General features: G+C 40.3%; 1 protein-coding gene across 4 annotated transcripts; it reads left to right on the plus strand.

The window, feature by feature from the left end:
* The first annotated feature begins 296 nt into the window (after positions 1–296).
* LOC110986956 (hepatocyte growth factor receptor-like) lies at positions 297–27,955 on the plus strand. 4 transcript variants are annotated; one of them, XM_087135619.1, is made up of 28 exons: positions 297–1,981; positions 11,685–11,799; positions 13,134–13,219; positions 13,736–13,861; positions 14,221–14,336; positions 15,202–15,334; positions 15,711–15,864; positions 16,419–16,518; positions 17,132–17,249; positions 17,567–17,701; positions 17,961–18,056; positions 18,206–18,314; positions 18,501–18,688; positions 18,948–19,102; positions 19,216–19,330; positions 19,508–19,644; positions 20,138–20,305; positions 21,159–21,252; positions 21,414–21,650; positions 22,194–22,370; positions 22,754–22,955; positions 23,334–23,498; positions 24,056–24,133; positions 24,428–24,609; positions 24,881–24,990; positions 25,315–25,477; positions 26,749–26,885; positions 27,285–27,955. In XM_087135619.1, exons 1-28 carry the CDS (start codon positions 845–847, stop codon positions 27,592–27,594), a joined length of 5,043 nt encoding a protein of 1,680 aa, XP_086991745.1. In that variant the 5' UTR covers positions 297–844; the 3' UTR covers positions 27,595–27,955. The 4 variants fall into 4 exon arrangements, with proteins under 4 accessions (XP_086991745.1, XP_086991746.1, XP_086991747.1 ...); XM_087135620.1 differs by having other exon boundaries at positions 1,820–1,981; positions 11,685–11,828; positions 13,162–13,219; XM_087135621.1 differs by lacking the exon at positions 297–1,981 and adding an exon at positions 7,816–8,680 and having other exon boundaries at positions 11,685–11,828; positions 13,162–13,219.
* Positions 27,956–27,967: the final 12 nt, after the last annotated feature.

Raw genomic sequence — 27,967 nt, forward strand, 5'->3', positions numbered from 1 at the left:
TTGTTTTCCTAACCAGCAACCGAAACAATAATGCTCTATGAAAATATACCTCTTGATCTGACTTCTTATAACTTAAAGTATTTTTAGAGAAGTTATTAAAATTAAATGGCAAATCTCTTTTCGCCATTCCCTACCATTTCCTTTTTGTCAAAAATAAACAGAAATTCACTGAAACGTTCCACCCTGAAACAAAAATCCCTACATGACACCACAAGGTTTACATAAATTTACAAGCTGAGGTATCGTACTTGCCGCCATATGCACTTCAACAACAGTATGCTTACAAAACATGACCGTTCGTCCGTGAAGAACCCGTTTTACCTCGACAAGTCTTTCGTGTAGCGTAGCACGCTTCTGTAATCGGACATCATTCGATGAACAATATTTTCTGTGGATGGTTGGTTGCTTGGGCTCATATTGCGGCCCAGTGGTAAGGTCATGCCGCAATACATTTTCTTTTTACAGAGATCCTGAATCAAATCAAAGCATCGACTACTCCGTTTTCGTTATGAATACAACTATTTTCGTCGGTGACCGTCAGAATAAACAATGTGCTCCAACCAGTATGCTACTACACTTGACAGGAATATCGCCGGTCATATTGTGCATCGCGTGGGAGTGAACACTTAGCAGCCATTACAGTCGGTGCCGCAGTATCTGCTGATCAGTGAGAGAATCAGCTACTCTGTATAGCAATCAGTGTGAGTCTTCAAAGGGATTGAATAATGACAAAAGAACTCTGCTGAAGCGGATGACAAATGCATGAGTATTAGTATTTTAATGCAATTTTGTTGTGCACAAATAGCTACTCCTTAATTTGTGCCCAGCACAAGCCTAGAAAAACATGCGGCTCCGGAGACAAAGTCAAGCTGCCCTCTGGTGTGCACTTCGTCTCCTTTTGAGTATCATTTATGTCAATGTCTGTGTGACTTTAGCGGAATGGCAAGGAGATCTGTCAGCCTATGAGCTAGCCAGCTTCAATAATCCTGATCAAGAAGATGTACCCCGTGCCCAGTCGTTCAACCATTTTGCCTTGAGTGATCATGGTGATGTCTATGTTGGAGCTGTCAATTGGTTGTACAGGTTGAATAGTAGGTTGGAACAGATACAGAATGCTTCAACGTGTGATGACAGTATGCCTTACAATGGGATACCGTGTCGTCGTACAAATAACTACAACAAGATACTGGTCATTGACAGTACTCGGCCAAACAGTCTGATCACCTGCGGTGGTGTGTATGATGGTATATGTCAGTTACGACAGTTACACGATATAGGAGTTGCAGTGACAGAAACATATTTTAGTGTCGCAGGTTTCGAGGATGCAACAACTGTTAGTTTGATCTCTCCAGGAAGGTACGGGCAAGAAATGCTCTATGTCGCTGCTACCTACACGGGGGAAAATTTGCTGTTTATATTTGCAGCGATCATAACAAGACGAACCCTTAAAATTGACGATATTTTCGAATTACAGTTGAACAGTGATGCTATCCTTTTCAATAATCGTGCATTAAACGGAGACTTTACAGTTACTTATGTTGCGGCATTTGCGTACACTGGATTCACATACTTTGTTGCCTCTCAGAAAGAAGATTTGAGGTATGTCCACTACGTTTCTAAACTTAGCAGAGTATGTCAGAGTGGCTTTAATCTAGATGCATACACTGAAATCACCATCCATTGCAATGGATCAGATGGTAGTGGGTACAGCTTGGTGCAAGCGGCTCACTTTGGACCAGCAGGACCTGATCTAGCGGCATCATTGGGTCTTCATGCAGACGAGCAGGTACTGTATGCTGTGTTTGCCAAGAACCAAGGAGCTCCGGGTACCAGTGATGTACCTACCGACCATTCAGCATTGTGTGTGTACAGGATGACAGATATCTTGGCTGGCTTCAAAGAAGCAGTACGGGGCTGTATTCAGGATGGTGCAGCATACTCTGTAGGCTACTTGGATGGTTCTTTCTGCAGAACATTATCGGTAAGTTGACTAAATCAGACAAATGGTGCACCTACGTGTACTGATCACTCAGCATTATGCGTGTACAAGATGACCGGTATCTTAGCTGGCTTTAGGAAAGCAACACGGGGCTGTATTCAGAATGGTGCAAAACAATCTAGGCTATTTGACAGGATCTCGCTGTAATACATTGAGGGTAAGTATTTGTAAGTATATTTATAACCACCACATCTGCTAACGAGGTGTTCAAAAGGAAAAAGAAAAAAACACCCACTGCAACGACTGCATAACTTCATACAAGAAGACTGGCAAATGCACTGAACAGTTTATTTTCCACTAGAGGTGGGTGGGTGGAGGAGATAGGATTGCGCCACCCCTATGCAACCGATGTAAAACAACATCCACATCGTTGATTAATTCATTACTTATTTCAATTTAATAGTATCAATCTAAGCAGAAGAGACGGATTTTTAGAACGCGTTACAGACAGTTGTATGACACACTCTCTGTCAAGTTGTTTATGCACAATCGCCTGAGTCTACACACAATTTTACATTCCTGTATTCATTCAATAGGCTTGAGCAGCCCATTGAACCTGTGCAGGGGCACAGATTTCATTGTCACTTTCTCTCAGCTTTTGCACTTATATCCATTTTTTTCCAGAAAAATCTAAAAACATTATAGCTATTACTTTATAGTGTGTGTGGAAGTTTTGGAAGACAAAAAAAAATCGAAATTTCGTTCGTTCGAAGCACACGAGGTGAAAAGAAATCAGTAGGGCTCCGTTCTGTGTGAGCTTCAAAATAAATAATGTGATACGATAGGTACCATTCACTATTCTCGGTCGACGTTGTAAGTGGCGAAACATTTACTTCTAAAAAGGACAGTAGCGGCTCAGAGCTGTAGGTTGTGTGGTTGTTCTGCGAGAGAAAATAAGAGTCAAAAGAGAACGAATTCCTTTTTGCCATATATACGAAGTGCAAAAGGCAGTTCAATGGAAAAAGGCATGAGAAAAGATACAGTAACGGGCGGCTTGTATGAGCCATGGACAGGGGAAAGGGTGTGCTCAAGGCATTTTGACGGAAGTTGGGTCAGTCATGACCTCATGGACACCAACAAAAGGTCGACCCTCTGTATGAAACCAGCGCCTGCATTGGCCAGAGAAGAGGAGACCATGACAGAGTCCAAATGGCTGTTGATCCACGAGCAGAAAGAACTCTCAAAAGAAAGCATGTACTTTTCACCTCTTACATTGCTGATGAAGACACTTCAAAAGGCTTGTTAACCCCACAACCCCCCCCCCAAATAATCTGCAGTTTCTGGTCAGAAGCAGACTCTTAAATTGGTGCAGCGACGTCGACACGTCTCTTTTTACCCTAACTTTTTCTCTGGAAATGTACGTATAACGCAGGATGTGCATCGCGACTGCATGCGTAGGTAACGCCGGCGGCTACTAACACTAAAATAGACTGGTCCTCTCACTTTTTACTTTTTCGACTTGTACATGTACACTGGACATACTACCAGCTCATTCGTCTGGTTCCCAGATGTAAATGTATAAAAAAGAAATGATGTCATCTTAAGGAGAGTGCCCGACTACATGTATGGGGAACTATACCCCCCCCTAAATAAAACCGTTAAACTTACGCAGAAGCAGGATTCCAGTCGATTAAGCAAGTTTGGCAGCTTTGTGACATCATTTCATTCCACATGAAAGACTTTTTTAAACGACGCACAGGTCTCGGCAACGCGCGTGAATGGCAGTGGATAGCTGGTCTGTGCAGCAATATTTTGTTACCAAAGACCTCCGTAAAGGCCAGAAATCTAAATTGAAAGAGAGTCTGCTACTTCGTACGAGTCCTAAAGGGACAGCTTGAGAAAAACAACACTCCACATGCGTTGATGACAGACGAAATATGTATTTATCCACCACAAAGAGGTTTCTCGCCACTGACTAGGTTGAATTTTTTTTCGTTTTGGAGGATGAAAACTCTTTGGATGAAATGAGAGCATCTTCATGCAAAGGATGACGGGGTGGTGGAAACTGAACGCTCTCCTTCTGTGTGCTAATTGGCTATCATTGAACTTCAAATATGTCAGTGTCTGTATGACCTTAGGGGAGTGACAAGGACATCTGTCAGCCTATGAGCAAGACAGCTTCAACAATCCTGATCAAGAAGATGTACCTCGTGCCCAAACGTTCAACCATTTTGCCTTGAGTGATCACGGTGATGTGTATGTTGGAGCTGTCAATTGGTTGTACAGGTTGAATAGTAGGTTGGAGCAGATACAGAATACTTCAACGTGTGATGACAGTATGCCTTACAATTGGATGCCATACATGTCATCGTACAGATAACTTCAACTACTCGGCCAGACAGTCTGATAACCTGCGTTAGTATTTTTGATGGTATATGTCAATTACGACTGTTACGGGATATTTAGGGAGTGTCTCAAAAATCGAGAACGTTCCCGTTCCATTCTACCGTTCCCAATTCAACGCTGGCGTTCCGTCGCAGCGTTCGGTTGGGAACGCGTGCTCTCAGTGGAACGGTTCTGCTGTTACATTCGCAATCAGGAAGATCATTCATTTTCTAGACCTTGTGTCTAAAGCACGGCAGAAGGAGCACAGTAATTTGTGATTTACTGAGGGTTAACTTTTCACCCGTTTTTCTTGTCCATATTCACCATAGCATAGCCTACTATGCAATGAATTTAGATTATATCTTGACACCGTTGGTTTTATTGTGTTAACGTTAACGTCTGTACTCGGGAGCGTTTTACTCATTGTCGGGCTTGCGTGGTAGAGGGATTTATCATCGCAAAGCTTCCGCGCATGATTTCATCATATCAGAAACAAGTTGGAAACTTGTCGTAGCCAAAGTTGAAGGGGTGCGGGGTGTGGTCTTCAAATATCACCGAAAAGGTTGAACGACGTGACTGTTGTCATAGATTTTCATATTGTCATATATAAACGCTGTTAGCGAAAATAGACATTCTATCCTCAAATCACTTTGATACTGGCCTTTCATGTTAATGCTGCATTGAACTTATACGTATTGTATTGACCTCTTCAACAACAATGAACCTGAAAGATAAGTTTCAAGTCTGAAAAGCCACTAGGGAGAAATGAAATCCTTATGACTTATTTTGTTTTAACCCTTCGAAAAGACTCCGCTCCTTAAAACACACCCTTCTTCCATGTGGTGATTGTATTTTCCAGGTCAGTTCCCGCGCATGCCTGAACCTAAACGACTGTTTTATGGTAGCTAATGCATCCTTAAGGTCCCCTCTAACTACATTCCATTATTCTGCTGCTGAAGTGTAAGTAATACCTGGTCACAACCCAAACAGCCGCCCAGTCAGCGCATGTCTAAACGAAGGAGTAGCCACGCCCCCCAATCACACCGTGTTTTTGTCTCCAGGTCAGTTGCCGGTCATGTCTGAACCTGTACAACCTGTACGACTGTTTTATGGTAGCTAATACATCCCCCATAGATTATAAATTCTAAATTCCATTATTCTGCTGCGGAAGTAGAACCCAACAGCCGTGACCAGTCGGCACATGCCAGTACACAAAGAGATCCAGTTCCTGTTAATGACCTTATTGACTCCTTAAGTGTGACTGGTCTTTAAAGAATTATAGCTCCCAATGGGAGTTTACAGGTTTGTGGTGTATGCCTGGGGTGAGGAGTACAAGAAATCTCTGCCAAGTTGACCCGTTGGGAAAAATGTCATGACCATATTTGGTGATACCTGTCGATCTGTATCACCACGCCGTTTTAACCAAGACCGATTATTTAATTACTTCTCAAACCAACCCTTTAAAATTTGTTTAACCAGGTCGAGTTTTTGCCCTACTCGCACCTGACGCTGGTTTCTTTTCTTTGTTCAGTCAGTGGCTCGCACTGATTCCATTCCTTTCAACTGCATCATGTATTATACTTTTGCAGAACATGCATGCTGTACGTGGCCGTGCAAAACAATTCTGACTAGCGCCCTCTTCCGGCCTTACGCCTCTTTGTTCTCACAGCCCACCCCGGATTTTACGCGCAGAATTAGAATATTTATGTTACATCCTCGTTTTTATTTTATTCGCATACGGGACATTCTTTGGGGCATTTTCAGATTTTTCTTGTTGAGCAAAAACGCGCAAGTTGTTGATTTCAATCCAACTTCGGCGAGATAGCATCTCCCTTTTTGCCTGTGCTGATAGCAATTACATTCTGGCTGCTTGAAGAGTTGCAATGTTTAAATACACATAGTTTGATTGTTATACGATGTTTTAATGATGTACCAGTACTTGAAGAATTGAACTTGAAGAATCATCTCACAGCAATGGATGACTGTTAGTACATAACCTTATAATTGTATTGTCCATAATTGGAAATTCGTTTCACATGTGAGGTGAAGTGAATCCTATACAATTGACTCTATAGCGAGCTTTAATATTGTGGGGAACACCCAAGCAAATTTCCGTTCTGTTACGACTACATTTGTTAAAGGGGGAAATGAAACCTTCATAAAATTTACTCTGGCTGGTATGTATCGTTGTATGGACTTTCAAGAGTGGGTAATTCCAGACCTATGTCTTTCTGAGCTGTTTTCTCGAGGGCGTTCCGTTCCCATGTTGATTTTTATGAGATTACAGAACAAATCAACATAAATAAAAGTAACAGTTGAATAACGTATATGATAACCAGAAGTGTACCGTCAATAGTAAAATATTATTTTGTACACAACGCGTTTTATACTTGTAATTAAATTGTAAATAATATTTCCGGGTAATTTACATAATGCGGTAAACATTACAGTAACGGGATCGTTGTTCTGGAACAATAAATTATTAACCTGTACGAAGGAAATAAATTTTCAGGTAAATTGCTGGCTATCTATTTCATTTAGAAAAAATCGTCATCATCCCTGTTGATTGTCGTTTTTTTGTAATACCTTTGATACACCTGAATAAAATTTGTACATTGGAACTAGCTGTTTCCCCATCCTTATTTCTGAGTGGACCCACTCGGTAACATTAGTACGATCTTTCCTTGAAGCTCTCGATATCAATGGCAGGTCACTGTACTGTTTATGTTCAATTATTTTGTAAGAAAACCAGCCTAATACAAAATTATAGGCATTTCCACCAGGAAACGATAATATTAACAAGTACATAACGTACAGTTGACGCATCTGCACAAGTTCAGGTTCTGTTTGCTGTACGCTATCCACTGAACAACAGTATCTTTACAAAACATGGTCAGTCGTGCGTAAAGAACCCTGAGCTATGTACCCATATTTTTGTACCTTGTTGTAACCCTACACCGTAGTGGTGCCATTCAAAGAACAGATGAATTGTCAAATGCTGATGACTTGACCTGCAAACCTTTTAGTAGCAGCTGTGAGGCAAGCCAGTGCATCCAATTCATTAATTACAGGGTGATTCTGCATCGCATCTCTCAAATTACTGAGCACGACGGTCCGCTTTGACAGGAATATGGATGGGTTATTTATGTGCCCTGTTGGAAAGAACCCAGAATCGCAGTCGGTTTGTCTTGAAATGCTAAGCATCATGGGACACTGGAGACTGAGTCACGCTGTATCTGTGAGTGCTATTGTTCTCTCTTTGATGAGCATCATATGTTTCAATATTTGTCCAACCTCAGCGAAATGGCAAGGAGATCTGTCAGCCTATGAGCTAGCCAGCTTCAATAATCCTGATCGAGAAGATGTACCTCGAGCCCAAACGTTCAACCATTTTACCTTGAGTGATCATGGTGATGTCTATGTTGGAGCTGTCAATTGGTTGTAGCTTGTCAATAGTAGGTTGGAACAGATACAGAAAAAAAAAATGCTTCAACGTGTAATGACAGTATGCCTTACAATGGGATGCCGTGTCGCCGTACAAGTAACTACAACAAGATACTGGTAGTTGACAGTACTCGGCCAAATGGGTTGATCACCTGTGGTGGTGCATTTGATGGTATATGTCAATTACGACAGTTACAGGATATTAATGATGTATCTGGTGAATCAGTTCGCTATGTTGCAGGGTTCAGTCATTCAACCACTGTCACGTTGGTACCTCATACAAGGTATGCACATAAAACGATTTACATTGCTGTTACTTACACTGCTGAAAATATTAATGCTCGTGGAGCGTTTCCAGCATTAACCAGACGGAACATTGAAAGTAATCCTATTTTAGCAGCTTCAGAAGAGAGTGGTGTGATATTTCTCAGTGATGCTGCCAAAAGGAACCATTTTGCCATTAAATATGTTTCAGCGTTTGACTTCAGCGGATTCACATATTTCATTGCAACTCAGAGAGACGATCTGAATTCTGCTCATCATGTTTCAAAGATTAACCGAGTCTGTCAAACAAGCTCAAATCTGGATGCATACACAGAAATCACCATTCAGTGCAGTGGATCAGATGGCAGTGTGTACAGCTTGGTGCAAGCAGCTCACTTTGGACCAGCAGGACCTGATCTAGCGGCATCATTGGGTCTCCTTGCAGATGAGCAGGTGTTGTATGCTGTGTTTGCCAAGAACCAAGGAGCTCCGGGTGCCAGTGACGTACCCACCAACTACTCAGCATTGTGTGTGTACAGGATGACTGATATCTTGGCTGGGTTCACAGAGGCAGTGCAGGGCTGTATCCAGGATGGAGATGACTACAAAATAAGCTATTTGCAGGGTTCTGCATGTAATATGTTTCAGGTGAGTCAATGGGTGTACAGAATGACTCATGTCTTGGTTGGCTTCAGAGAAGCAGCACTGGCTAATGTTTCCTTGGGTATTAGAGAAGCGATATAGGGGGCTGTATTCAGGATGGAGATGCATACTCTATAGACTATTTAGAAGGATCTCGTGGTAACACATTTGGGGTACGTACAAAGCAGTTTTCTTTGGTTCACAGGTGTATAATCACTCTCTCCTAATAAGTGTACAAAAGGAGAAAATAGTAATACTCTTTTCAATTACCCCATCACAACCGTGAAATGTTAAGACCAGAAAACCTAACCTTGCATTCAGGATAATTCGCAAGTCCAGATATTTGTACCCTCGCCTGAAATATTATAACAATTTGTTATTTTTATTGACGTTAAAACAAACAACGTATTAGGCTATAGGATGTATAAATTGACAGTATAGTATTCATCACATACGACTGCCAACAAGTAACAATACTATTCGAGTGAGAGTTTTTATTGTTTAAGCAGTCATTTTCACTTTTTGAAGTTAATTACTCCTTCAAGCATCGCCACAGTTGACAGCAACACCAAAACCAATATCAAGCTCAGGTAAGGTATGAAAGAGCAAACCAGTCTATTACAGATTTGTTAAATCTTTATCCTGAAACGAAAGTCGTAAACCAGGCACTTGCAGAGCAGAGGAACTGAACTAGAACGTATCTGGCCTATGATAGGATAGTAACTGATATCTTTTAAAATATCATTATTCTTCCGTTTAAAACATTCCCTTCGACCATTTTTGTACAAACTGTCTTAAAAGCATTAGTTCACTTTTCAGTAATTACACAGCCCGATCTGATTTAGATTTGTATATTCATTTGCTTAAAGATTCTATTTTGTATGAGCATGCAAACACAAGGGGGGTGAAACCAAATAACAGTTTTGCGCAAATTATAACTCATTTTCCACATCTGGATTCGAAGTCAGTAAGAGCCTTCCAGACTCTGACAATGGGCTCCAAACAGTATACTGTTACACTGACAGGAGTATAGGTTTAACAATATGCAACTTGTGAGAACGAATTTAAGCCAGGCTTGATCTGAACATAACCCTTTATAACTCACCTGAACAGCGTCATACAGTGGAGGGGAGTTTAATAAGAGCAGCTTTCCAATGGTGTTGATGATGTATGAAATACCAGTTTACTTCCATTCTACATCTCCCTAGCGCTGTTTTGCTGGATAGTGGGTCAAAATTTCTTAGTTTTGAAAATTTCGTTTTGGAAAGGCAGCCGCTTTGTGATTAACGAATCCAGGAGGCAGAAAAACCTGGCATTCCTGATACTAAACTTTACTATCCTCTTGTAAAACGTTTGTATGTCTTTTAGCATCAAACATGTTAATTTTTTTATCACGACGATGTCCATGAAGGAGCTGTTAATTGGTTGTACAGGAATGAACAGTAGGTTGGAACAAATACAGAATGCTTAATATGTCTTGACAGCACTCCCTATAGTATGGAATGTCCTGACGTCTAACAAGTAACTACGACAATATATTAATAGTTAACAGTACTCGGCCAAACAGTTTGATAACCTGTGGTGTGTGTGATTGTATTTATCGGTTACCACGGTTACAGAATAGTAAGTTTGTAGTGGCATCCAAGCCTTGCAGCACGAAGACTGGGCTGAGTCAATAACATGACAACTAAGAAACGAGATGGGGGAGAACGGCAATGACTCACTTTTCCCATGCGTATGCGCATTTGTTGTCCCAATAACTAAGGGTTTTAATTTGTCCTTAGTAAGGGATTTTGAAAACACTGGGCGGAAGGTAAATCCCAATCAAAGTAAGAGGGAAGGAGGAAGATGGCGGCCGACTATGACCTTAGCAAAGGAGCATGATTAAGACATTTTTGTTAAGGTTCAGGATTGAGTCAAGAATCTCTTCTAGATGTTAGATGAAAGATGTCCTACAACCCGGAATGAACAGTTGAATAAGAAGTTGTCTTCATACCAAACAGAAGTAACCGAAAGGGGATATTGTCAGGATCGGAACAGTACATGTGTAAAATATGATTACTTTTGCCTTCAGAGGAAGGGGATCCTAACCAGCATTATATGGTGTCTAAGATTTTAAGATCGACAAATTTCAACTTCATATCATTTCTGGTCTTTTCAAGAAGAAAAGTAAACAGTCAACGAAAAACGACGATCTCCAAGGCAAAAGGATCCAAAGGATGCTATGTTCTTCTCCGGTGTAATAGAGCAGAATACAAGAAACAAATTGAAGAAGAACAAACCTTTTACTTTTCTGGCATAAAACGGCTATTTATTTAACAACGTTTTGGCCGTGTGGCCTTTATCAGGTTAAACACTTACTGCACCAACCAATGAAACTAACAGCTAAAGCCTTAAACAAAACTAGAATGAACAAAATTCACATTGCATCTTCCTTATATCCCCCAGCCGAACCAATGAAAGACTAATTTGATTATCAAGACCACTGTAAAATACTCATAAAAAGGGAAGAATGTTAATAATGGCGAGTCGAAGCTACACAAACAGAAAGAGTCGACCAAGTAAGGCTTCCTGTTGGGCAATTTATGTGCTCATTTTCTTTTCTCTAGGCCCTATGCGGTTCTAAGGATGGAATTTTTTCCTCCTATTTAATTAAACCAAGAGCCTGTAGAGTAAGTTGGACCATGCATCTGCTAGGCCTCCCTAGTGAGCACAGTCGGTCTAAATAGTCAGTATTCACTCCAACCATTTGTTCTATTATGACAAACAAAATGTCATTCTGGTCGTTTCATGAACGTATCACTTTTAAAAATAACATGCTACTTCATATTTAAAATGCTTGACTTTTCATAAATAAGAAGATGCGTATAAATGAAGACAAATCACAGAAGATACATACAACAGAAAAGCTTTATGTGAAAAGGGGTTGATATTTAGATGTCCTAAAACGTGTTTTGTAAAATAAATTTGGTGTTTGTTTGTTTGTTTTTCCAATATTTTGGTTTAACAGGGAATTTTGCCAGACGAATTTTTGTGTGATCCTGTTGCTGATGGCACAATTCAGCTGTACAAATATGCCAAAGGGACCACTCCTGTCTCATCTGCAGCCTTGCTGGAAGTACCAGGTTGAAAAGCTGTCTTTTAGTTTCGGCGTGTATCCTTTTTCCAGATACAGTTATTACTCACGTTTTGACCATGTGCACTCTACAGGGTGTCCTAGAAAAAACCAAACCCTGAGGAAAGGGGTTAATATGCCCAAACCATGAGATATCATAATAATGTATAAGGATCTCCCAAAAGTAGAAGCAGCATTCTTTCTAATAATACCTTGATGGTATCCCTCCTGTCATTCATGACTGAACACCATTGCCTTGAAAATGGGGCATCCAAACTCAGTTGTGACATTGGATAAACCAGTGAAGGAGGTTGTCCTCTGTCATGCTTGTCCTGGTTGAAAGTGACAACAAAAGGTCATGTTCATGAGGGAAGATTGCCTTTTGTCACTTTCAAGTTATGCAATAATCTAGTTTAAATGTGTTGAGGTAGGCCAGTGCAGTTTTGAAAAGTGTTCGAAGCAGGACAGCAAGTCTGCAACATGGTGCAACTTACCAAAGAGCAAAAAGCGTTTGTCGTGACGAAATTTCTTGAAAACAAGGGCCTTCCAGCCATCCAAGCTGCATTTAGGGAAGCCTTCCCTGATAGGGATCCACAGGCAAAGTCGGCCATCTGGTAAAATGTGCACAAATACCGAGAACATGGGACAAGCCTTAATTTGAATAAGGGTCATTCAGGAAAGAGACGCACAGTGCGAACTCCTGAAAACGTTGCTGCAGTTCGAGAGCAACTTGTTGAACAGTCAAAGGACACCAGTTGCAGGAGGAATGGACCTGGACACACGCAAGGTGTCGGTGCATAATTAACTGCGAATACGTAATGTATAAAATAATCAGTGTGCCCATGATATCTTATCCAGGACAAGCAGAGGACAACTTCATTCGCTGGTTTATCCAAAGTGTTACAACTGAGCTCGGATTCCCCATTTTCAAGACAATGGCGTTCAGTCATGCATGGCAGGAGGGATACCATCAAGGGATCATTAGAAAGAGTGCTGCTTCTACTTTTCCGAGATCCTTATACCTTATAATCATATCTCATGGTTTGGGCATATTAACCGCTTTCCTCAGGGTTTGTTTTATTCAGGGGCACCCTATATTAGATTCTTAGGCTTTTAGGTGTGTGTCTAATCTCATGAGAATTTGCATTTTATTATATATTCCATATTAGTACTTAATTTATTTTATTACTTCATTTCTTCTTTGATTTGTGGCCTCATCAGAACTGTGCACTAAGTAGATATCCTGTCTCTTATTTTCTGACACGTTTGTTCAAAACATGTAAGGTATAATTCTACGAAAAATAAGCGTTGTCCGTAAATTACTGGGAAAATACCCTTTTTCAGGTTCCTTGATGTCATCCATCATTACCAGCGTTGAACTCAACCACACTGTGGCATTCATTGGAACATCAAGGGGAAAGCTTTTGAAAGTAAGTAGTGTTCAGAACGTCAATTCATCAGTTTGTATACTTATGAAGTAACATGATGACTCTCTATGGCCAAACAATTTCAGTAACCGTAAAATGAGGAAAAAAAACAAGAACACAAGCAAGCCGTTCGTTTCAATTCCAGGACAAGCACTCTGTTTACGAGTATTTTATAAGATACGTGCTTTTAACTTTAAGATGATGTAATGTAGCAAATTACAAAGTTTGTTTTAATATTCATGTTCAACTTTGCATGTAACTTTTAATTAAACTTCAGATTTTGACCTTACTCTCTGCTGAGTGAAGTTGTACTGTCTTCTTTTGACTATATCCAAACCTCTGACCTGTATTTCAGACACAAAATGATATGAAAAGCAGCACCATTTCATTCTCAAGCCTGGCCATTTTCTGATTGTTAAGGAATTGGATTATAATGTCATAAACAGTTATATTAATCAAACATCTGTTATTGTTTAACAATACTTTAAACACCTTAGGAATTTATTTGTTGATGAAAAGGTCCACATTAAAAGTAACACAACAGCCAGAATGTATGAGAGAGTGCCTCTAGATACCAGCCCAGTACTGACAGATGTGAAGATAAACGACGCAACAAGAGAGATGCATGTACTCACTGAACAAAAGGTATTCTTTGTTCAAAAGGAGGTACCTCAATTTTGCAAGTTTCAAACCTAAAAGTCCTACTTGTAATTAAATGTGCATCATGGCTGACCACATATATTTGAAACGTTCAAAAATCTTTTCCTGACTAATAGGATGTTATAGTAAAATGTAATTACAATGACGCCATACAATGTGTGGCCCTGAAAGGCCTGCAAAAAGGCGTTAGACAAGGCCAGAGTTACAAAAATCTCTACGAAGCAATATAAGGGGCCAAAACTATAAGGCTTTCCCTCCCCTTTTAATTAATGGTTGTAGTGTGCTATTTGTGCTTATGTAGCACTGCCAAAAGGCCAATTAAAAGGTTTTACTTCTCCACACAGTTAATCAAGATGCGTGCCGAGAACTGTGATCAGTACAAAACCTGTGAGACGTGTATTGGAACTGATGCAGGGAATGATGGAGACCCATACTGTGGATGGTGTACTCTAGAAAGAAAGTTAGTCACAACAGATGACACGATTGTTTATTAATTAGTCGGCTCGTGGGGGTGTTAAACATGGTATAAACGTGCATTTGAAATGATATATACGAGGCTATGTAAAGATTGGCCCTAGTTGCCTTGTACGTGCCCTTTTATCAGTTCAGTTGGGCCCTTCTTTATGGTACTAGCTCTATTGCCCACCCTCTCACTATTTCACGTACATCTGGTAATTGAGTGAATGGACTGGGCCTACAAGTATATCAAGAAGTTTCCAACGCTCGTAGTAGTTCTATGGAGCTGTATCATTCTACACTGTGCACTAAAATAAAGGCAAAAGTTCGTGCTGGTGTACCTTTCAACTGTATCTTCCCACAACTGTAATTCTATGTAACTTCAACTTGTCAAAACTCCATAGGCCTACTTACGGTATGATAAACACTGTGCTAAACGTTTACAAAAGGTCCTTGTACAAAGGGTTACAAAGCTCTTAGTCTTACAGAGGCTTCTAAATTCTTTCCTTCAGATCCTTTAAAGAGATTAACCTATGAGAAAGATGCAGAGGTTGAAAAAAGTTTTCCCTCCACTGTCCATTCCACTCAACTCATAAAAAATGAATAATGCCATACGTTGGCATCCCATCATTGCAGCCTGAGTGCTTCTGAACAACAGAGGGCGCTATCGTGCCTTAACGGGATTGATTTTGGCACTAACATGCCTGAAGACGAAAAAAATGAGTGCATCTTTTGAAGTTGGAGTATAATTATGATTTCGGTATTAACCATTGCAAAATATTTGCACTACAGGTGTATGAACCAATGGTTCCTTTCTTTAGTTACTGTCATCTCATCTAAAGACTAATCACATCTTCTTTTATTTGTAGATGTTCAAGATACTCCGACTGTGACTCCCCGACTGTGTCTACTCGCTGGTTGGCCTACAATGCTGCTCAGTGCATTAATATCACCGATGTAGCTCCTTATGACAGCCTGCCTATCACTGTCACAGAACAACAGGTGAAGAATGTAAAAGCAACTAAACTCAACAAATGACTTGGGTTCCTCTTTGCCTCGCGAAAATGATTTTGACAAAGAGAAACCATTTAATATTCACATGCATTAGATTGCAACACATGACGGGGGATATTGCTTCCCAACAGGCACGATTTATTGAAACACTTGATTTCGGCTTTAAATTTCAATAGTGAACTCATTAAGATTTTATGTTTAAAGACGATTAGACAATTCAATTTTGACGAAATTTGAATTTCAAAAATGAGACAAATTGCGTGCTTATTTATTTCACTTTTTATATTCGGCCCAAAAATCTTCATCCTCTGGTTGAGGCCGAACCAAAACTCTAAGACATAATTTCTTTTGGGTTTTCTTTTAGATCGTGTTAAGTGTACAACAGCTCCCTGCCCTAGCAACTGGCCAGAGTTATGAATGTTACTTCGGGTCATACCGATCTCCTGCTACAAAGACCGGTGATATGCTTACGTGTAGATCTCCACCTAGTGATGGGATACCTGCCGTTCAGCAAGGTGGTAAGCCATTAATCATTGCGCAAAAAGGACAAACCAACATATTTTTGTTTATTGGGATTCAATACCGTCAACCGGGGTAACTTTGGCAGGTTAGAATACTGATCGTTTCTGCTTTTCCAAAAACAGAAATTATTTTCATTGTTGATTGGACATATTTGTCATATGAAGTCTTAAGTCTAATCTAGTAGTAGCAAACATCCATTCACTTCTGTTAATTATAAGTTAGAGTTTAATTAAATGCTGCCAAAGTTACCCTGTGGTTCTGGACAGCTTTGGCAGTTTGGAATTTGATGAAAAATCCTTCAGGTCAAATCTCCAGATGTATTTTATGATAAAATTACTTTTATGGAATTATTTGAGAGAATCTGGTATGATTCTCTCGTTGTGAAGATATGACGACTACAACCAAGAGATGTGGCATGTGCCAAGGTTACCCCTTGGTGCCAAAGTTACCTCGGTTTACGGTAATTTTAGCAAGAAGCTCGGAAGATGCTACTCACGAAGGGATCCTTAGCTAATTCTGTAAACGTTATATTCCGATCTCTCTCTTTCAGATGATGCTGTCGGTGTTGATGTTAGTGTGTTTTCAACGGAAACAATGGTTCGTTTCATCGATATCAAGTTTCACTTTTACAGCTGTTCAGTTCATGCCTCGTAAGTATTTGACTGACTTTAGATGTGCTTTGAAGCTTTCCATGGTGAAGGTGGCAAATTGTTTGCAGTAGCGCCATGCAACGACATCTCTTTTGTAAATATGTGGGGCTCTGAAAAGAACCGGAAAGTAATGCTATTTGATTTTCTTGTAGTTTTAGTTTCATGAGGAATCTTTTTCATAGTTAAGTTTAAGTTCATCTGTCTGAGCCCATTGCACGAAACCTTAAAATGTCTCGCATGAATATAAGGAAGATAGACCCGTCTACCGCATATACGAATTAACATTTAATTGGTTAGTGGTGAACCAACCTGTCTAGAGATAAGTAACATATACATACCGAGTAATGCCGTGAGCAATGCCTGTGAAATGCCGCCATCCCCTTGCCAAGTTGCTTCTTTCCCTGGTAATTCACACAACTTGCGATCGATCATCTTGCGCTTGGACACTTTTTGGAAGGGTTGTCGGTGGTCTTTCATTTAATGTAAATGTAATGCGTACTTCTCATGTTCTGTACGTAGCTTAATATTTACATTTTATTTGTTCTGGTACGTGTTTTCCTTTGATTTCGTACGATAATATTTTCGAAAAATGTTGTAATTTTAAATTCCACAGTTGCATATCCTGTGTTGCTAGTCGCTGGGCCTGTGACTGGTGTGTATTTGACAACAAATGTACTCATGAAAGCTCCACCTGTCCTGAGGCAAATGAAATCATCATTATTGGAAAAAATGTGAGAACATAACAATAATAATTCATTAAATATACGTTTATATATATTGTGATAATGTCGGAAATGAAGGCAGGAAAGTCTAAAAAAGCATTTTAGAGACATTCTTTTCTACTAAATATTATATGATAAGTCCAAAATAAACACTAAATTTAGGGACATGTCCAGAATTTGTGTGTGTGTTCTGTAAAGAAACTCATGTCATAAAGCGCCTCCATTCATATTAATTGAAGTTTAACTTTGAATTTACCAGACTTAATTTTATTAATGTTGTCATTTTCACTAATGATATTTTATTTTCATTCTCGTTAACCCTATAGAATCCAGTCTCAACTACACCAAAGGGACCTGGATCATGTCCACAGCTGCAAGCTCAAAGTGGTGAAGTTCTCCTGCCTAATGGAATCCAGAGGAGTATTACAGTCAGGACTGAAAATCTGCCAGATCCAGCTCAGGTAGAACTATTCTTGGAAAATAAACCACCCCCAAAACGCTATTACAAGGGTTAAAAACTGCGCCAGAAAAGAGCCTAACATTAGGAGGAGATTTAGGTTACTTTTACTCTAATTGCTTAAATGGGGTGTCACTGTATTTTGCGCGGCGTATATTGTATATTTTTCTGAACATGTTGATGAGTGTAAGCTTCACTTCAGACTCCTCCGATCAACTGTTTTGCTTCCATATTAAGATTCTCTCCTTTGGGTTTGTGAGTAGATTTCTAGCTATAGGTGCATCTTAGAGGTTGAGGGGATGCTTCAAAAAGCAGATGCAGAACATCAAGGAAGTAGCATCACATGCGAGCAGAAAGCTGTAAGTATTGTAATAATTCGAGACTGAAACTCTTCTTTAATATATTTAGTGACTGGGATAGTTGGAAATCTTCTACTCTGCATGAATTATATAAGAAAAGTTGTTCTGCTAACTTTCACATATTTAAAGCCAGTCTTTGTTCTAATCAGTACACGTATTTAGCTAACAATGAGCCAGAACTCGAAGTGAGGTTGACTGTTACTTGGACTGACAAGACTGGTGCAGCACATATCCTTGATGACGTATATGGGTTCAACGGTAAGTTTAACATTGTTAAGTAAAAGCATGTGACTGAATGCGTCTATTGATTGATTAATTGATTGAATGATTGTTTATTTAGATTCAATGTTCCAAAACCTTGTTTTTTAATCTCATGTCCTGTGTTATTAACGGTTTTTGATTGCAATATGTTTAAGTACCTGTGTATCTTGCTTCTTCTGATAGTAACTATCTATAAATGTGAAGTCCAGAAACCGGACTGCAGCCGATGTGTTACAGCCCGCCCAGAGCTTGGATGTCTATGGTGCGATTCCATGCCAGCCTTGAGTGTTTGCAAACTGAATGAAACTTGCACTGGAAATGTAGTGACTTCGTTTAATGGAGTGAACTGCCCAGATCCAGTGCTCAGTGAGGTGGGCTGATATCACAACTCATTTGTAAGATGAAAGGGCCTGTGTATGTAGTACACTGCTCTTTGCATTTTATTGTCATTTATCCTAAAGATTCTACTCGCAGTAATCAGTGGTCCGTGTCGATAAAAAGTGCTGCAACTGATCACCGTGATCATTTCTTCAAAAGATGTGCTGTATTTTCTTCGAGAAGTTGTCTCGCCTGTCTTTCATATTCCCTAATGTCCATTTCCTTGCTTTTCATCCCTAAACTATGACGAAGGTGTTTCCGCTGGCTGGACCGATTGAAGGCAGTACAGTCCTTACAGTAATAGGCACTGATATCGGTCGACGATTTGGTGACGTCATGGCAGTGATGGTTGGTAGTCAACCCTGTGATCTGGATGGATTACGCTCCGATTATGTAATTGGAGGAAGGTATTAGAAAGATTCTTTTTTATACAGATTTATCTTTAAATCAACACCCTTTAAATTGCTTGAGTTTAATATTTGACCAAAATGAACGAAAGTCACTTTACGCTTTCTTTCAGTGTTAGTTGCAGAACAAAACCAGAACGTGAAGGAAGTCAGTCTGTCACTTTGACAATCACGGGGGCAGATGGTACACTGCAGCACAGCTCTAGAGCTGTCAACTTTAAATACACAGTAAGTATTGTTTTGACTGTGGTAAAGCCTCGAAAAAAAAAGACCGGAAGGCTTCCGCAAAACACCTTTTCTTCATCTGTGAAATTCTGGAGTAAGTACTCAATTGCTTACGTTTGAAAAATGTTTGTGGTGGGTACTTCAATTTATCAAAATTGATGCAATCCATTTTCCTACCAGAATCCAAGGATTACATCATTTGAACCTCGCCTTGGCCCAGAAGCTGGTTGGACTGCAGTAAGCGTGTATGGCACAGACCTCAACACAGGACGAAATATTGCGGCGTTCATAGGAGAAAAGCCATGCATCATATCATCGTAATTATCATTCTTTTACATATTATTGACAAAACTCGTGTATGTTTAGAATTAATGTACCCCAGTTCTTCAAAGGATATTATGTTCACAGATTCTATGTCACAGATATGTATATTTATGAGATTTTCGCTGTGTAATAAGGACAGTGTCATTTTTGTGATTATGCACGCATGTGTCCTCATGAATGCAAGTTTTCAAACTAACAGTGAGGAGTCGGGTTAGCGTGGTGATTCTTTCCTTGCCCTCCACCTCTGCGGTCCAGGTTCGATTCCCAGCTCGGTCCACTTGTGGATTGGGTTTTCAGTCCCAAACTGATTCCGTGGGTTTTACCTAGAATATTCATCCGGAGTTTTCCCCCATCCTCTAAAACTGTAATTGCTTCTCATCTCCTCTCTGTATTTCTTCAGACTTGCCAGCTACAGTACCTAGGGCGCTTTTGAGGAATCTTTGGTGTCATTACCAAAAAAAAATAACAATAATCTTTTGCAAACAGTGTCCCAAGAGAAGAGGTTTTAGAGTGTACTTCATCCGACGGACAGGCTGGAATGCAAAGTAACTTAAGAATTTCCTTCGATGGTGCGAACAGAGCATCAGATGAGAAGTTTAGTTACACAGAAAACCCTGTCATCACTCGGGTTCAGCCACTCAAGAGCATTTATTCGTAAGTCTGTTGCTCTGTAGTTGTAAGTTGCCAAGCTATTTTCAACTACATTTGGTTTTCATGCCTAATCCGCTCCGAGCGGAACAACAAAAGAGGCGTGTTTTGGGTACTCACCACACAGGCGCGCGTTAACAGTGCGTTTGAAGTGGAGCACGCTGAGTACGCGTAACTTATTCCTTAATTAATGTACATGGCCTCTGCGTACACCCAGAACGCGTGCAAGAACCCGCTTGGAAAACGTATTACTACACCTCATAAATATTCACGAGCAACTTGGAGTGCGTCATTATCCACCTTACTGCCGTGCGGTAGTTTTTTTCTTGTAACATAAAAAATATCTCTGGGACCTGCCGCGTAAATATGTAGTCTGTGTCATGTAATCTGTACGGAACCTGTCTGGAGTTGTATCCTAATAACTATTAGAGTAAAGACCCGTAACGTGTGTCAGCACCAGACTATTGAAGCCCTGTTTCTATTCTGCACTCCACTATCATTACATGGAAATTTAACAGCTGAGAAACAACAGTGGCGTCTGTGAGTACAAGTAACGTGAGATTTCTGTTTGAATATTTATGAAGTGTAGTAAACCAAATACAGCATTTATTTCGGGAAAATAGTGGGAATTACTGGTCCCTCGGTGTAGGTAAGTTTGACTACCTCCCGACTATACTATACTATACCATCTGTCTTTCTTTTGCCACTTAGGGTTGCAATTCAACTCGGGGCGGATAATCATCGTTTCCATTAATAGCTTAAAATACAGCAAATCATAAATGATTTTAATATTTCTGCAATAAAACAGGCTTTGTAATTACCCTTTATACAAGTTTAGGGTTATTTTCGTACATATTAGGGGTGGTCGGACGTTAAACGTGAATGGACAACACCTGGATACCTGTCGAAATCGTCAGATTTACGTTGGGAACAGTCATTTGACATATCGAGGGGTACGTAATATTGCTTGATTTTTTGCCGAATTCTTTTTCAGTCATCCTTTCAATCGATTGTAAAATGCCAGTGAGCTATGTTATATTTCGATTGGGCGCCCCCAGTTGTTTTGAGGTTCAAATAATGTTTAAAGGATAATTTTCAACAATAATTTACGCAGAAATGCACAGGAGATTCCCCCACAGAGATGCAGTGCAAGTCTCCAAACATAACATCACTCCGAATGATGATGGAGAGTGACGAAAACCTGACCTTTGGCTTCATCATGGACGGGGTCATCGAACTATTGGCATGGTCTGAGAACAATGAGGTCGAGCTGGAGTACTTTGAAGATCCAGTGTATGTCCCATTTGAGAATGGAGAGATGGAGAAAGATGGATCAACACTGACAATCATGGTTCGAGTTGCTGGCCTAGGGCGCCTTTTTGCCTTCTTTTTTCGTCTTAGTTTGCGTATTTTTCGATTAAGTGGAATCTTAGTTCACAATAACATATACCTGATGTGTCACTGTCAGCTGTCACGTATGCCCTTTACAATCCAGTGTAATTGAACCAAACACAACTTTTTTTGCTACACCATGTTGACTGGCTGTCCTTCTTCTTGCTACTTCCCTGAAACCGCGGTTGTCTCTCTAAGCCAGTATGAATCAGCCTTATGGTGAATTTGAAGTGTTGTTTACCAACAGTTGTTTCTCAAACAAATCTCAAGTAATATAACCTTATTTTGGCAACACGCATGCAGATGCACTATAGGCTATTGGTTACACTCTTGAGATTTTTCTAGATCATTAGAAATTTTTCTCAGTGTGGTACTTGCGATGGCTTTCAACTTAATTTCAAAGAAATTTAGGGGACTAATATTTTATGGTTAGAGTCTTTCTTTCTGGAAACGCCGTTAGACTGAAATACTGTGATGATTGCAAATGAAATTGTTGTTTCAGGGTGAAAGGCTGGATAGTGCGATCACAGCCAAAGAAATACAAGTTAGGATTGGAAAAGACTTCTGTGAAGTCAACCTGGTCAGTGATACCGTCTTACAGTGCACTTTACCAAAGAATGAACCGGCTGCTGGGGACTTCAGAGGTGGAAACGTGGAGGAAGGCCTACCTGTGGTCTGGGTAAGTGTGTTGGTAGACCCAGGAAGCCTGCCTGTGGCCTGGGTATGTGAATTTAGAGGTATTACATATTTCAAATGGGAATTTTTACGGTTGAAATTAGGTTGAATATAGATTTCGTCTTTAAAACGACAGTCCAAGCTGTTTCTACCGTAAAAGAAATATCAGTCTTTTATGAAAAAAGAAAAGCAAGTACACGGTCTATAATTGTTGGGGAGTTGTTGTACAAAACAATAATGAAATTACTTTCTGAAAATGGGAATTTACTGTGATAAATACTTCCCATAGCAACATTATTTGGAATAGAAAAGAAATTTAGAGATTCCTTTTTCGGGAGGGGGAATTTGAGTGTCAGAAATGAAATTTAACTCCATGTTGTTTGACAGGTACTACACAATAACTTGGAGTTCGTTTTGGGGAGACTGATCTATCCCCGTTCCGTTCCCGTTGCTGCCACTGTAGCAGGTGTGCTTGTCTCTTTCTCCGTTGTTACACTCCTTGTCGCAGTTCTCAGTTATTTGAGGCAGTTACACCGAAAACGCACCCATGACCAACGACTCCTGAACCGAATCATGGAGGTCCATCTCGGTAAGTGAACCTCATTAAAGACTGAATTTTTCTCATGCACGCCTGCACGTTGTGTTTTATCCACGGCACTGTCACCGACGTTTTAAAAAAACTTCATCCATGTCGAAGTGGAGATAGCTGCAAATATTTGCATTTTTTGTGAAAAGAAGGTTTTTAATGTATCAGAACACCATCCCCGCTGTTAAAGGGGAATCCAGGTGGGGCTTCTTTCACACTTACGAGTAAAGCTTTAAAGATATGTTTACTCCACCATTTTCAAGGTGGCACACGATAGTGTCGTTCAAACACCCCCAACGTATGATAGACATGCAACATTGCCTCGTCCAGATTTACCAGAAGGTTCAACTGATGGTAAACGCAATGGTATGATTTTGTCAGAGATGTCATCTAACGTCAAGAGGCGCTGGTGGCAGAGAGTCCAGAAACAGATGGACGAAGCGCCCACACAAACGCGCATTGTTCTGAGAAACAAAGTCAGCTATGTGCCCGACGAACTTCACATTGAGTTTCGCCAACTGGAATTGGGAAAGACACTTGGACAAGGTAGGGACCCTAATTTCTGGAGATGTCCATCGAAAATCGGACTTCTTGAACGTTTGAAACTGTTATGCGCATCTTGGCAAATAAGGGTTTTGTTTTGAGGTTAATAAACGAAGACATTGTTAATGCTACGGGCACTGAAAAAAAAACAAACGCTGATTGAAAATTAGCTGGATTGGAGTAAATAAAATTATTCACTGGCCTGCAGTCTTGAACTGAAGCAGCAACAAAAGGGAATAAAATACACAACAAAAATTGCAAAATTTCTGTCAAATTTTAGTACCAACTTAGTTTTCACACCGTGTTGTTGTTTTGCTTTGGTTTTTTTGATGACATCACAGTTTTGTGATGTCAAATGTGGCAATTTACATGAAGAAAATATCCCCCCCAAAAAGCACAATGAAAATCCAAAATAGTCGACCAAAGCGGCATCTCCAAGAAATGCATTTAATTTGGATTTGATTATTATTATATCAAAGGAACTGTATTGCCTCTTCGTGGAGCTTAGCTCACTGTTAATAATTCTAGTTAATTTGTACTCCGCTTGGCATGATTGGCAGGAGCCTTTGGACGCGTACTGCAAGCTGTTCTGCACAGTGAGGCAGGAGATCAAATTGTTGCAGTGAAAACAGTGCAAGGTTAGTGGTTAAAGTATTTGGCATCTGAAAAAATAATTCTGGACAGAAACAGTAGTCTCTTTTGTGACTGATTGTTCGCTGTGTAAAAGACTACAGGCTAAACTTTGTCATTTGCTTATGAAATCCAGGTAAGAAGATAAAGAAATCTTTGACGTTTTATTATTATTCGCGAGCAATGTAAAGTTTCTGCCGTGGCAATGGCTACCTCCATGTTTTGACATGGGTGTGCCAGTTTATGGAATGAACAGTATTTCATATGAGATAAAACTTTAACTCAGCGTCCTTTGCACACAGACACCTCGGACCCCAAAAATGTTGTGAAATTTCTGGAGGAAGGTCTCATCATGAAAACTTTCGACCATGTGAACGTGCTTGGCCTAGTTGGATTGACCTTTGACTCGGACAAAAATCCCTTAGTGGTCCTACCTTTCATGGCCAACGGTGACTTGCAGACGTTTCTGGTCAAGAACAGGAAGGTATAAACACGAGAAACGTAAGACTTGGGACCCAATGTCTCGTAAATGGAAACTCGCCCACTTAACAAATCTGATTGCTTTGCAGTTTACATGCACTGCTTACCTTTTATTCTCCATTTCGTACGTCGATATGGAAAACAGGATATGATCACTTAATTGATTTACGTAGGCATATATGCCACTCATTTTACCAACATACCCATGATTTGTATTAAGTGGTTTGCATTATTTCCTTTATTTCCACTGGAGGTTTGTTTCTTCACTCATGCAGGAACTACCAACATCTCAGCTGATCAGGTTTGCTTCTGATGTCGCTCTGGGTATGGCATATTTAGCTCAGCACAAGTTTGTGCATAGAGATCTTGCAGCCAGGAATTGCATGTAAGTTTATTCCGTTGCTGCCAACGTCGACTGGAACTTCGAGCTATACACGAATCTTTTGAAGTTTTTTACCACAAATAAGCAACTGTAGTAGCTAAACTTAAACCGATTCGCCAGCGCTATGAATGCATTACTCTCGTTAAAAAACCTACATGAATAATGTATACAAACAGCAGAGCATCTTACACATAAGTGTTTACCGTTTGCAGAAGTACCGTTTGCAATCGTTCAAAAGGGATGTTTGCTGACATCATAGATTTTAATCAAACAATATATTACTCAAATCTCTTAAATCACCCAAATTTTCTGGCATTTTTTATAAAGGGTTGACAGTGACCTCTTGGTGAAGATAGCTGATTTCGGACTGTCACGTGACATGCAAGAGTCGGATTACTACACCAGCGGCGATGCTCAGGCTAAGCTGCCAATCAAATGGATGGCTCCTGAATGTATGGAACGTCGTAAATACAACTCACGAACTGACGTGGTATGCAGTTTCTGTTATCTTTACCATTGATCACATTGCAATATTTAGGAGTACGTGAAAACCTTGTTACAATATAGAAATACACCTCTGCGTTGCCCTAATGGACACTTACAAACATGAAGAAGGCGCTGCATCACTTGATGTTGTCCGATCACTGGTTTCAAAAAGGACGCTGTACGCACATGAAGAAGGCGGCTGTATCACTTAACAATGATGTCTGATCCCTGGTTTCAATAAGGACGCTGTACGCACATGAAGAAGGCGCTGCATCACTTAACAATGATGTCCGATCACTGGTTTCAATAAGGACGCTGTACGCACATGAAGAAGGCGCTGCATTACTTAACAATGATGTCTGATCAATGGTTGCAATAAGGACGCTGTACGCACATGAAGAAGGCGCTGCATCACTTAACAATGATGTCCGATCACTGGTTTCAATAAGGACGCTGTACGCACATGAAGAAGGCGCTGCATCACTTAACAATGATGTCCGATCACTGGTTTCAATAAGGACGCTGTACGCACATGAAGAAGGCGCTGCATCACTAACAATGTTTCCTGATCACTGATTTCAATAAGGGCTAGCTGTTCCCACTCCTTGCATTCTGCAATTCACAATATTAAAGAGGTATTCTTTGGAACTGTCCCCTGTAAACGGTAAGACGAATTATTTTATACACATTACAATCAAGAAAGAATTTCAAATGTCAGTGCTAGCTAATACGGACGATGATTAGATAAATAGTCGACGAAGTCTCATTCGCTAACTTAACTGCATTGTGCATGGGAAAGTTCAGTTTTCCCGAATGTATAATCATCTTGGTTGAAATTTGGAATTGCTTATTACCACTGGATATAGGTGGTCACAGTGATGGTTTTATGTGGTGTAGAGAACGATCAATCAATCAAATATCCCAACTTACGTGAACTTGAAAAGAAGCCTGTCTGCGGCAAATTCTTGGTAGCGCAGTGCATCGTGAATCACCCGTATTATCCAGTAACACATTTATTGTGGACTGTGGACGGAAGTATTTTGCTGCATTTAGCACAATCTGCTTAGAAGCTACACCATCCAAGCTATAAGATCTTACAGATCAGCTTAACTCATTGCAGATAATCCATTTTCACCGGCTGGCAAATTACTTCCTGCATGTTTTAATTGCCAGTAATTTCGTTGACGATTTGCCATTTGGTCTGCTTGGCATGCAACATTATTGGATTAGGAGTAAATGGGCAGTTTTGGTTGGTTGCTATGCATTTTTCTGCAGTGGTCCTACGGCGTTCTCCTTTGGGAGATTTTCAGCTTGGGTGAAAAACCCTACCCAGGATTGGCGAACCGCGATGTGTATGACTTCTTGAAGGATGGTCAACGCATGATTGCTCCCAACAACTGTCCGCCAGAGATGTGAGTTTCAGACAAAAAGTCTTTAGCATTTAGTTATGCTGTAGCTCAAGTCCGTAACATTTCTCCGTTTTAAATTCAGTCTTCTTAGATATTACTCTCCGAACACAAGGTAAACTCTACTGTTGGACTTAAGTTGCAAAATGCTGCTGTGAAAAGGGCATCATCTATAGACTTGAATAGTCACTGATACCTCACACTTAAATTGCCTGATTCTAAGATCAGTTTATCGAATGAAGTACACGTAAATTTTGTGATTCTTCGCTTAACAAAGCTGGTATTCTTCAGAAGGAGTGCTTTAAGAGGATGGAGAAAAAATAGAAGTTTACTCAGATATTGACGATTAATATCATGGGAGTAAACCAATTTAAATAATGTTTTCTTCTTGCCTGGCTGCTGCAGCTACGGAATAATGCAACGTTGCTGGCAAGACAACCCCAAATCACGGTGCACCTTCCAACAAGTTGCCAACCTGCTAGAGAGCCTACTGTCGGAGGATAACGACTATACGGCCTTAACTGGGGCAGGCAGGGCCGGGGAGAATCAGGCGGAACCTCCAGAGCACCCTAATGAGAGCTACTTGGTGCCCAAGCAGATGGAAACTGCGTTTGGTGTAGAGGGCCCGTGGAATGTTGACAAAGGTGCCGGTGGAAGCGGGGTGCCCCCCGCCCACGATCGCTCTAACTACGTTAATAAAGCTGTTACTAGATAAATGTAACTCTCCTGTAGGCTCACCTTCACATAAGTCGATCCGGAGCAAACAGGATGAGGCTTCCCCGGCTAAAGTCCAGTGATAATGTAGTAAATGTAGTACAAAAGATACCAGTAAGTGAGGCCCAAAGTTTTGTCGCTAAGGGAGAAAATACTTGACTGTAATTTTATAGATGTGACTTTTTCCGAAACATAAAATGAAATATACAATCAAAAAAAAAACAAGTGCCCTGGATTCTAACCAAGATTTCAGCACAGGTCATGATCAACTGAACCTCGTTTTTCCCACTTTTTGTCACTTTTTATGTAAATGTATTTTTCTTTTATGGGAAAGTGAAAACAAGAAGATATTCCACACAATCGGATATGGTCAT

Source organism: Acanthaster planci, linkage group LG04, assembly GCF_054643075.1.
Source record: "Acanthaster planci isolate LZ-2023a linkage group LG04, COTS_SCS, whole genome shotgun sequence".
Taxonomy (NCBI): Eukaryota; Metazoa; Echinodermata; class Asteroidea; order Valvatida; family Acanthasteridae; genus Acanthaster; species Acanthaster planci.

Bases quoted from the DNA above. Each gene is read 5' to 3' on its own strand.
- LOC110986956 (XM_087135619.1), top strand. From the start codon at position 845: ATGCGGCTCCGGAGACAAAGTCAAGCTGCCCTCTGGTGTGCACTTCGT. The intron at 18,315-18,500 runs GTAAGTTTAACA...TTCTTCTGATAG, and splicing joins TGACGTATATGGGTTCAACG to TAACTATCTATAAATGTGAA. The intron at 24,610-24,880 runs GTATAAACACGA...TCACTCATGCAG, and splicing joins TTCTGGTCAAGAACAGGAAG to GAACTACCAACATCTCAGCT.